Genomic DNA, 12,160 nt, shown 5'->3' with positions numbered 1-12,160 from the left:
TGACACCCCTCTTAAATCCTATTTTACCACAAGGCATTATTCCTGTGAGGATAATGCATGAGGTATATGATATGGCACAAAATAATCTTGATTTAAATATTTACCTGGGAGTAAGTTATTGGGTTCTGATTTGACTGAATTCATTCTGACTTTGTAAGAGCCAAATTGATCAGCTGCACCATGCATGGACTTCACTAATGTAAAAAGACTTTAAGTGCTGATTTAATGTCCCTGTGCAAGAACAACAACACAAAACACAGTCCTATCCCTTGTAATGAGACCAGAATGGATTCGCATGCAAAACAATGGGATGAGCTTTACATGAAGAGATAATGCATTTAGATACATTTCTTTTTCAGTCATATGTCCATGTTACCATGAAAGACCATGACATCTCCACATTAGAAATGACACCGCTAATCATACAGTATATTATGCACACAAAAAATATGGTGGTACGAAAACCAGAGAAAAATCTTCTGTGGCTCCAAGAGAAAACCAAAACAGTATTTTAGAGAGCAAAGTCTACTGATCTCAAAAAGCAACCCATGAGCCTCATTCTGATAGTTCCAATCTGCACTGTACTTTGACACATCTGTGTAATGAATTACAAAACAGCAACAGCTCTCCAACAAACCAGGAAGTTGCATTTCCTGTATACTCACCACTTCCATAGATCCTTTTAATATTTAACGTAGTCATTATCGACACCACATAATGTTTATCGTAGTCTCCATCACTGATGAGCGCAACTGTTTCAGTAAAGCTTTAAAAAGCAAGACTACCCTGAGAGAAGGTCTACAACGTGGGCAAGCTTGCCAGACCAGAACTGGCTTGAATGGGTTTGGTTTATTAAATCTGTACACTCTATTTCAATATAATCAGCACATTTTGTTCCAAGAATGTAAGTTTTTTTTTGTAATTGTGTAATATATATCTCTACATAATACAATCCAAGTCCTCTGAACTATGTAGACATGTGCAAGTGTTTTACTACCAACTTCAACGATACAGTAAAGGCAAAGACTTGTGGACACTAAGTTAGGATAATGTTGATATTTTAAATTTTCTTGATTCCTCACAATTATCAAAATCTAAGTGCTGTAAGTAGTTCATATACGAGGTATTGAATATCTAGTTAACTGAGTATAAAATAGAGGCAAAATACATAAAGAACATATTGCAAGCATGACAAAGAAACTTCTACAGACACGATTCACAAGTGGTCAAAGATAATATGAGGGGATACCTGTAACCTTTTGTGTCCTTGAATATAGTCTACTTACAGATTGAATGTTTTCATGTTGATGAGAGGTCATACTGCATCTTGCACTCAGATAGCTTTCGCCCACAGGGAAATCAATTCACAGCAGGCAACCTTTCATATCAAACTGCCCGGCTAAACATCATCTCAGTGCTCAGCGGTTGAGGCGTTGATCAACTACGTATATTCTAACTACAATAAATGACCCATTTTGAGAAAGTGCACTCAATCAGGTGTTACCTGTGAGGAGGATCATAATACACACATATAACAGAATTATTAACTCCCTATCTCTTCAAACAGCAGCATATTCTTTGTAAAAGACAGATTTTGCTCATTAAAACTCGCCACTTCTGCACTTCCGAGCCATGATACAGAGTACTTTCCTTCCATTGATTCAAATAAGTGTGGGTCATGTTAATGTATAAGAATGAAACGCATGGTCATAGCATGATGTGCATCAACATAATCTGAGGTAAACCAGGTGTGTCTTGGCCTGTTACAGTCTGAGAACCAAAGCCTTAGAGGGTCAGAGAGGTAAATCTGAAATAAATCATGTAAACTGTGCTCATGTGTAGTGAATGTTTCACTTACTACCAAAAGCACAAGGGCCCTAAACTGTAAACCTCAAGGAGTATACAAAGAAAAAAACAAAACAAAACACTAAGTACTCTACTCGTTAGATTTAACGTTTCCTTTTTTTCATATTTTTTGCAGGGTTTTCAACTTTTTTTTTCTTCAGTTGTTTTCGCTCAAGTATAATCACAGGTGACTAACTACAGAGGGTAACAGGGTCAGGTGAGTACCATGCTACATCAGGTTTAGAGAAGGCTATTGCAGACAATTCTTCAACATGTACAACCACATTTTATACATGAGTTACAAATATTTCAAAACATATCACCAAGAAACTAAGTACATACAAGATGTTGAATATTTAGAGTCTTAAAGGACTATCCCTCAGTCAGTATTAGGATTTCATGTTACTTGACTTAAACTGTCCAGTCTTACAGACGAAATCTGAAAAATTGCTATTCAAAAAGTAGCAAATTTGGTCAATGTCTCTTTTCAAATAGTTATAGTGCTTTTAATGGCTTAAGACAGGGGTCTTTTTTTAATCTCACCCAGTGGCAATCAACAGAACTTCAGTGTACATTTTATGACACCATAGCTGCAAAAGTCTTCATGTCAAGTCCAATAGGTAAAACAACAGCTAGTGCTGTCACATATATTTCAAAGTAGTATGCATTATCAAAAACAAACAAAAAAAAACAACAAAAAAAGAAATCCACAATTATAAATTTTTTTCAACTCTTCAAGTTCTTGTAGGGAATTCAGCCATATGTTATGTTCTGCGTTCCCGTTTCTTATAAGTTATCAGTCTGAGAGGACAGGCCTTCAGGAGCCAGGCTCCGTTCAGGCTTCTATTTGAGACTCTGCGAGGGTCTTCAGCACTAAGTACAGTAAAAGGGGACTTAAAACTCCCATTCCAGTGTTTCTTCTCGATTGGCTGCTCTCTCTAGCCTGTGGATGATGTTATTGAGGTTGGCCATTTTCTCATTGCGTCTCTGAGAGCTTCTGTTGAGTTTGGGGCTTTGGAAGGGAGGGAGCTGGTTAGGGTCCAGGCTGTGATTGGTGCTCGTTGAGGGCGGATTGGGCAGCGAGGGCGATATGGGAGCAGAGGAGGACGGGACGGGGGAGACTGACATCATGAGGCCGGGGGAAGATGCAGCAGAGGGGGAGTTGAGGGACACCTCCAGGCTACTGCGGCAGGACTCGGATGAAGCCTTGAAGCTGACGGGGTCAACGGGTGACTTTCCGGAGTCTTCCCCCTCGTGCCTGGACTGGATGGTTCTCTGGGGGCCGTCCATGGAGCCTGTGCCAAGGTAGAGCCCCTGAGCCTGGCTGCTCATCCCCTCTTCCTGCCTCAGGCTCTGGCCAGCCGAATGGGGCTCGCGGCAGCCAGCGATGGAATCCTCACGCTCGCTTTTCAACTGTGGGAACTGTACTGCTGTGGAGAAACACTGGACTCTCGACTCTCGTTTCATGGAGCCCTCCTTTCCCTCCTCCCTCTTGTCTTCCCTGTCTATTGCCTCCTGTTTGACATGAGGCAGTGCGGTGTTGGCGCTAAGAGGAAGGCTGGAGTGGATGTGTCCTGAGAGCTGCTGCAGCCTCCACTCCTCTCCATCAGAGTGGGGGCTCCGCGTCACTGAGGGTGAGTAGCTGTGGTGCTCGGCATCTGTGTCGTTGTCTAGCAGACCCTCCATCAGCACCTCCCGTCGCATCCTGGACCTGCGCACAAACACTGCTGTTAGACAGACAAACACTCAAGCATCAGGATATTTAACTTTTAAATATACATTTCAGGTAGTTGCAGCTGAAAGGAAATGTATAATAGTGATGAAAACAATAGAGACAGCCATGAGAACACGTTAAAAAGGTCATTGGACTGGCCTGTAGTTGTGGAACCAGTTGATGACAGTGTTTGTTTTGAGTTTGAGCTGGGAGGCCAGTATCTCAATGGTGTTTTGAGAGGGGTAGGGCTCCAGGAGATAGGCTTTCCTGAGGGATTCTTTCTCCTCAGCTCCTAGCACCACCCGAGGCTTCTTCGCCTGGCTGTAGGGGCACAGGTCCAGCGAGGCCAAGGCCGGACTCACACACTCAGAACGAGTGCTAGGCGAGTCGCTGTCCGAGCCGGTGCTCAGCAGCCCGTACCGCCTTTTCAGATAGGCTGGAGGGAAGACAGTGAGATTAAGTGTAAAGGGATTACAAAACACGAACAAGCTCCTAATGTTGCAATGAAATATATTACAGTATACACTCTGGGTCCTCACCTTTCTTCTCCATCTTCTTCATGGCCCTCAGCTTGTCTACGTTGTGAGGATCATTGAGCCACAGCTGCATGCGGACAAATGGCTCCCTGCCTTTCAGGCTGAGTTTGTGCCAGGGTTTGGGCCGGGAGAGCAGGTCAGACACCGAGCCTTGAGTCAGGCCCAGGATGGTCTCCCCGAAAAGACGCTGGCCTGTTGGAAACAAACAAACAAACACAGCAGATGTCAGATTTACGTCTGAATTCATAAGCAGTGTCCTCCTAACCCCAGAGTGTGAACTTTGACCCACCTAGGTTGTTGTCTGTTAGCACCTCCTTGACCTTCTTGGTAATGGCGTAGGTGTCTAGCTCCAAAGACATGGCCACAAGCTCTTGGATACCCAGTGGGTTTGTGGGCTGATGCAGGGCCATGAGGCCAGGGGTGGATTTCCCTCCTTCTGGGTGTGGGGGCAATCCCAGGCCCAGGCCCAGGCCCAGGCTCTCAGGCTGCTGGTTCTCCTTGCTGCTCTCCAGGGAGAGGCTGACAGGCTCCACCAGAGGACTTGGGTGGCTCTCTGCCGGGCTAGGAGGCGGGGAGGGCGAGGAATGGGCTGTCACTGGGCTTTTATCTGGAGAATGGAGGCATCACAAAAAACAGTAAGTCTAACTGTACGTCCCACCATGTAGAGTGAAATCCTGCATTAATTAGATTTTTTTAATTTAGCTTTTTTTTGCGTTTGTTTTTTGGTAATAAAGTGTCTTAAGTGCGACTCACGCTTGATGTGAGTGTGTGTGTTAACTGCAGTCTCACCCAGAGCGTGGCTGTGGTTCAGGGGCTGGCTGAGGCTCTGGCCTAGCATGTCCAGTAACCACAGCTGCATGCGAATGAAGGGCTCCCTGCCTTTCTGGGTCAGTTTGCTCCAAGGTTTGGGCCGAGACAGCATGTCGCTCACGCTGCCCTGAGAAAGCCCCAGCACCTGTGTCACACAATACGGGTTAATATATCGTACCTCCACGTGCTATTAACAACACATGAGTATATAATGGTTGATTTTCAAGACTATTATCAAGAACGAAATCTGTCCGCCTCAGTGATACACTTTCAGCTAACAACCACTAGAGGGCAGCAGCATACCATAAATGTTTAGGTTGAGCCGATTCAAATACTGTCCATTAAATCAAATTCTTAAAAAAAAATCCAGAGTGAAGTAGAATGACGATAATTTCTAACGGCCACATTGCATGGATTAATTTACAAAGGGAATATGTGTAGACATAATCCAACAAAGTAATATATTTTTTTAAGATATTTTTCTTTCTTCATCTTTGCGATAAATGGATAAAATCTCAACACACACCTGAATCGGTTTGTATAAAATTCACCTTCAACCAAAGTGGAACTCAGTTTAAGAATATTTTCCGACAGTCAAGTATTTACAAATATGAATACCTCTCACAGAAAGGCCCAAGCTTGAGATTTAAGCCTTGAACCCTTAATATCATCAAAATTAAATCTGCACCATGAAACCTAAACGTGTTTATCTATTCCACAGGGGATGTGAAAAATAACAAAGGCATGTAGGAAAACACCCGATTGGATTTTCTGGAAATAAAGCCATATTTTCTGGAGATGAACTGATACTTTTATAAACATAGAGTAGCTCAATTCAGGAACAATGCTTATAAAAGGCAGCTTTGTGAATGTCCTCTTTGGCTGCGTATTTGTTACAGTGGATGGTTCTGATACTTTTGATAAAATGCAACATCTGCTTTAAGTAAAATACATTTCAAATGTATGTTTCAATTCATTTAAGAAACATCACCACCCATTTGAAAAAGTATTTAGCTTTTGTGACTGAATAAACCACATTCGACTGATGACTGGATTCAGATGATTGAATGCAGATAGACAGTTGAATACTTTTACCATCAGAGTCAACTAATTACCACAAAACTCCAACTCTTCTTCTCTGTCTGGAAAGACTTGCAAAGCCACCAAACCTTGTGCTTGTGCGACAAATACACGAGTACTTTACTTTAACATTTAAGCACTTTATCCTTACAGGTTTTTTTTTAAGCTGCCGTGTTGTCAATGTCAAATGTCTCTCATGTTTTAAGACGGCTGTTGTTTTTGTGATGTTTTTTCTAACGTTAAGCAACAGTCTGTGCCCAATTCAAATCCCCCCTCTGGGACTATAACGTTTACTCCATCTCTAACCACAGTGAAAGCTATTTATGTGCAGAAAACGGTGTTGGGGAAACAAGGACTCTCATCCAGGAAGTCACAAAAGATCTCAGCAGAACCTCAAAAGAAATGCAGGCCTCTCAGCTGAGGACAGTTGATGACCGCACAATGAGAGAGAGAGAGAGAGAGAGAGAGAGAGAGAGAGAGAGAGAGAGAGAGAGAGAGAAATGGAAAAACAGGATTCAAAGCAGAGTAGCAAGTGGAAACCGTTGCTCTCTGAAGGCTTTTAGGATAATCGCCCATTCTAGCGTATCTGGTATAACAAATAACAATCCAATAGGGCTGATATATGCAGAGCTGTACCTGAAGCAACTGTGGTATGATCCTCAGTATGAGGATCATACCACAGTGTGTGGTATGATCCTCATACCAACAGTCAAACATGATATTTTTTTACTTGTTAATATTAAGGGAAGCATGAACCCTGCCTAGTGCCGAACTCTTTTACCACGAGACAAAGATTCAAACCGCAAAAAGAGATCTGAGATGCTGAACAAACTAGACAAGTTTCTTTCGTAAAGACCGGGTTAAATTCTTCCACAGTGAAAACCTATACCATTATTTACCATTAACATTATAAAACGTGTTGGGCTGTGGTTGTTGCTGCTAAAGTGGTGCAGCCTTTTATTACATTTAAATGGGGGCAATTACATTTTCATATGGATGATCTGATTGTTGCATTACTTTGTTCCTCAGATAAATAATAAAATGTGTTTAGTCATAAGACCTCGCTCGGTCAATATTACATGCACTCTCAGGATCTGAAAACATTCGATGTGACAAATATGCACGGCTCTGTATCGGTGGCTTCACCAAAAACAAGTTTGTGGAGCTGCTCTGGTTTGTGAAACCTTGATCAGGGTGCGTATTGAGACAAGTATTGAGAAGTATTGAGAGCAAAACTGACTTTACAATTTGAGTTGTGTGAAATGCATATCTTCACTAACATCACTGTAGACAAATTGATATTATCATTATTACCTATAGAATAATTTATTCAGTTCAATACACCACAATGTTTATGGTATCTTATTACAACGTGATTGTTCTCATGCCTTCCACATTTGTTGCACTAAGAACAGATTCTGCGGAGCATTAGCAGGCTGCTTGTTTTGCCGCGTGCATGAGTTGTTTTGTTTTTAATGATAAAGAGCAACATCTGACCTTTTCACCAAAGATCCTCTGACAGATGCCGTTCTTTGCCAGCTTCTCCTTCACCTGCCTGGTCAGCTCAAGGGTGTCCACCTCTCGGTACATGTACATCTCGTACTGCTCTGGGGTCAGCGGTGGCACGGTGGGCTTGAGGGCACGGGGGATGTACGCTGGGTAATAGGAAAGCCTTCCGGGGCCGGGCCCGGGGGACTCTCCACTTACCGATGTGTCTGACTCCACTTTCACCTCCACTGGCCGGCCCAGCCCCAGCTCGTCCTCAGCAGCAGAGGCCTCCTCGCTGTTGGGGGGACATTCGCCGTTCTCCAGACGGGGCCAGGGCCGGGGCATGGCGGAGGGCCCGGAGGAGGAGGAGGACAAGGAGGGAGAGACTGAATTGAAGGGCAGGGAGCTACCGATGCCACTGATCACCATTGACCCTCGCTCATGAGACCAGTGCTGGTCGAAGTAGCTGCCCACTTCACCGATCTCTGTTTTGACTTTGCGGATGATGTTCTGGACAAAGGCGGCCGGGGAGAGGACACTGAGGGGCGTCTGGGGGCTGCTGATGGGGTTGGCCATGCAGACTGTAACGCAGCCTCCCTCCTCCTGTTTGATGGACATGGGTAGAGGCAGGACCCTGGAGCGTTCTGGTGGCCCCAGACGCTCTACCTGAGGTCCTATGCTAGCGGTTGGGGCCCTGCCGCAGGCCTCCATCTCCATCAAGGCGTGCTGCTGGGCCTCCATCTCCCTCCTGGCCTGATCTAGGATGTTCTTTATGGTTTCGTCAGAGCTGCTGCCTGGCCCGTTGCTGCTTCTGCCTGATGAGCTGTTCAGAGACGACTTGGCTTCACCTAAACAAGAAAGACCCACACTCTGACATTGATGCCTTCTCAACTCACCTCTCCAATTTAGATGCAAAAAAAAATGGTGATCCAAATTCATCATAAAAACAGTAAACATCATAGTTGATAAAAAAGAAAGAAAAAAAATCAATCAATATGGCTTCTAACTATGACGTATGACTCGCAGCTCCATCCTCACCTCCCCTCTGGGACTGGATCTCCTTCTTGGCCTGCTCCAGGATATTCCTGATGGCGTCGTCTGACCCAGTTTCAGGAGTTCGGATGCGCGGAGTGATGCTCCCTGCCACAGAGGGTAACAGAAAGAGATAGAGAAGAGAGGAGGGGGATGAGTGGGATGGTTGATCAGAGAGCAGTTCCAAGGCTTTGCTTTTGACTGGTAGATCAATGGCTGCCTTTGAGCGCGTGCTGTCTGAGGTTGCAGTATACGGGAAGCTCAACTTTCAAAAGCTGTGAATCTAGGGAGAAAACAAAGTTTAAAAGTAACACTACAAACATGGCAGAGGAAGCCGCAATGAAGTCAAGGATGAGGTCCAAGTAGATTAGAGGGTTTAAACGTACACGGGTCCAGAAGCTGAGCCACCAAAACAAGATGGCATGATGACATCTGCTATAAAAAGTTGTTGGTACAACTCTCAAAACTATTTTCTTTTTTTAGCAACCCAGTTTTGGTAGCTTTGGTCACCTATGGAGACACCTGTTTTACCAGTTTTTTCTAAACCATTTATTTTCAAGATTTTTACTTACTCTACTAAACTATAAAGCATTAGTCTACATTTTTCTTATTGTCGACAAACACCATGAAACAACCGAAGTACATACATATTTTCAAGATGTCATTTTTTTTTTTTAAAGGGGTCATAAAGTAATCGTCCAACATCTGGGCACTATAGATTTAAAAAAACGTTGCTCAAACAAGAGTACATATTTGATTTATTGTCTATATTAAGCTGCGGATTAATGAATATTTGTTGTTCTAGTACGTTTTTCCAGCAGCAGGACGCTGTATGTGGGATTGACTCAAAATAAACTACAGAGTCTATTTTAATGACAATGAAGGCACCTGTCATCCAGTGCAACGGTGTGGCTTACTGATGTGATTTTGGACAACAATGGAGCACAGAGGAAGGAGATATATCAGGCTTTGGCTACACACAATACTTCTTAGTCAGATAAATTCATTGTTGCTTTTGGTCTATTCATAGATTTGATGGCATTAAGAAATATATAGAATATCACCAATGTATGTAGTGGGTGAATATGAATGATATTTGATTCACACGTCCAAAACAATGGTTTAGGAAACATGGTGAAAGAAGTGACTTGTTTAAAATCCATCGTTATTAATCAGGCGACAAACACAAATAGAGCGTTTTCATTCTCGACTGAACCTGCATACATTTTCCGTCCCTGTCTTTTCCACTCACCTCTCTGTCGGACCTGGATGGTCCTAAGTGCAAGGATGTTCTGTTCATCAGAGAGGAACTGCTTCATCTTAATGAAAGGTTCTTTGCCTTTCACAGTCAGCTTTCTCCAGGGTTTGGGTCTTGCCAGGATCTCGCTGACCGAGCCCTGGGAGAGGCCCAGCACATAGTGGCCAAACACACGCTGGCCAATGTTATGCTTCAGCAGCTGCTCCTTCACCTGGAAGGCGATCTCTGCCGTGTCCACTTGGTCATCGTCTCCCGCAGTCGAGCTGCCGCTTTCTGACTGGTCGCTGGGCAGGCCGGCGTCGACGCTGCCCGACCCCACGGAGCCTTGGGTGGCTGACATGAGGGCGACTTTGGCTGCATAGAGGGCAGTGGGAAAAGCCACAAGGCCCTCCTTTTTAAAGTGTGGGGAGAGGAGCTGCTTGTGAAGAATGTGGTCTCCTGACAGTCTGTCCCCGGAGCACGGTGAGACAGAGAAAGGACGCGGTAGATCGTGGCTGGAGGAGGAGCCGTCCAGTGTGGGGGGACCGGGGCTGGGGGAGGCACGGCCATCCGTGTGAGAGGAGGACGAGTGGGAGCCAGGCGGCCTGCCAGTCTCCCTCCCTGCATTCTCAGAATGGTCATCATCTGGTGACAGAAAACACATACTCGCTGACTGAGCTCGAATACAACACATGCTGGTTAGTACGAGTGTAAACAAACCTCGTATTTATGATCCAGCTGATAGCAGATATATCCATTAATTCAGTCCCAATGCTGGAATCGGACTGGTATTTGGCATGCACTATAACCACTAAGCTACTAAGGCACTTCAAGATATTTTATTAATGGACTCACTCGCTTTCTAGCCTTGCAAACGCAAACTAGTATATTTTGCAGGCTCAGTTTATGCAAAGAGATTTATCCATTGTCTCCATAACTGATTGACTAATGAGTACCAAGCAATCATTGAATTATGGGGAGTTTTTAGAAACTTGCTGCTTCTCGTTAAGAATTATTCGGTTATCTATTTAAACTAGATTTTATAGTAAAAAAAAAAAATCCAAATGTGAGAGACATTAATTTTACCAATGCTGTGCAAAATGCGGGCCTTTTCCACCAGGTATTTGTGAGATGGAAGAAAGGCCTCTTTATCCAGCAAAATAGCCTCTGCAGCCTTGGCAGAATCCTATAAACACACACACACAAGAACAAAAGCTGTTAATTTTCGATTAATCAATTGCAGCGGCTGTAGATATCCTTATAATGAATGACGATCAGTGAAGCATGCAATGGCACTGCTGTAGTTTTTCTTCCCCGACACCAAGAGAACATTAAGAAGAAACCAAAGGTCTAAAAGAAAGACTAGTCTAATTTAAACTGAGATGATTCAGGAGCATATACATATATATATATAAATATAAATATATATATATAAATATACCTGGGACGAGCTGCCATTTGCTGAAGCCATCTTCATGACCTTCAGGATGCTACGGACAGAAACAAACGTGCAGAGAAAGTCATTTTTTTGGACTAAACGCCACATTATTGTGAATGACTTACACATTAAGACTACACTAAAATGATCACCTGAGTTCAGTTTTAATCTCTTCATAGTCCATCTGGGATTGCAGTTTAGCTTCTAATCTCTGGAATGGAAAAACAGAAGCAGCATGTTTTAATTCATGTTAATGAAAGTCTCGTTAGTCATCCGGACGGAGGAGGTGTTTGCCATGTTCCGTCACCTCTCACGCGTCCCAGCCACTCACCTCGATAGCTTCCGTCTTATAGGCCAGCTGGCGCTCAAGCTCTCGGATCTGATTGGCCGAGGTCTCTTGAACTTCCTGTAGCGTGAACTGCAGCCGCTGAATGTTTTCCAGAAGTCGGAGGATTTCGCGGTCTTTAGCCAGCAAGGCAGCCTCCAGCTGTGAGGGTAACACCTCGCCGTTCTCGCTCTTCTCCTGACAGGGTGAGAACGAGACAAAGCGTGTGAGAGGGAGGGGAAAAAAGTGATAAAAGGAGTATGGCTGGGAGAAAAGGTGAGAGGCCAGCCAGTGAATCACAGTGTTGGTATAATTCAAGCAGTTGGAAAGTGAGAGAATTTTACTAACCAAGTAACCATTAAAACTGCATTTAAATTTTTCCATGTTTATACCAGACTTTGTAATCCGATGATTTGTACGCAACAAATATGTCTACATTTAGGTGTGTTAGTAGTAATTTGTTCATTTCAAAGAGGAGATATTTATGATGTTTTAAATGACAGCTGATCAAGGTAATGTGCATGATCTTTGCATATTAGTTCATCCTTAAACCAAGTTAACAAATCTTGTTTAGTGACTTAAACATACTAATGGCTGGATTTTTGACGTTGTTTTTAAATATATTTTTGTATTTGTCCTGTTCTTGGCATTGGGT

The 12,160-nt window shown here is 43.6% G+C and overlaps 1 protein-coding gene across 1 annotated transcript in view; it reads right to left on the bottom strand.

Moving 5' to 3' along the window:
- Positions 1-2,739: 2,739 nt before the first annotated feature.
- cux2b (cut-like homeobox 2b) overlaps positions 2,740-12,160 on the bottom strand; it is a gene marked incomplete at both ends in the record, with an annotated part of 85,696 nt that continues 76,275 nt past the window's right edge. Inside the window, 12 exons of the mRNA XM_079221816.1 lie at positions 2,740-3,556; positions 3,719-3,995; positions 4,099-4,287; positions 4,385-4,702; positions 4,885-5,050; positions 7,483-8,321; positions 8,512-8,613; positions 9,758-10,387; positions 10,829-10,928; positions 11,184-11,232; positions 11,333-11,391; positions 11,512-11,703. Coding sequence (XP_079077942.1) covers positions 2,740-3,556; positions 3,719-3,995; positions 4,099-4,287; positions 4,385-4,702; positions 4,885-5,050; positions 7,483-8,321; positions 8,512-8,613; positions 9,758-10,387; positions 10,829-10,928; positions 11,184-11,232; positions 11,333-11,391; positions 11,512-11,703 — 3,738 coding nt within the window. The remainder of the gene's footprint in view (positions 3,557-3,718; positions 3,996-4,098; positions 4,288-4,384; positions 4,703-4,884; positions 5,051-7,482; positions 8,322-8,511; positions 8,614-9,757; positions 10,388-10,828; positions 10,929-11,183; positions 11,233-11,332; positions 11,392-11,511; positions 11,704-12,160) is intronic.

This window comes from Taurulus bubalis (genome assembly GCF_910589615.1).
Source record: "Taurulus bubalis genome assembly, chromosome: 8".
NCBI classification, from domain to species: domain Eukaryota; kingdom Metazoa; phylum Chordata; class Actinopteri; order Perciformes; family Cottidae; genus Taurulus; species Taurulus bubalis.
Note: the sequence above shows the minus strand (reverse complement) of the source record. Positions and strands in the feature narration are given on the sequence as shown.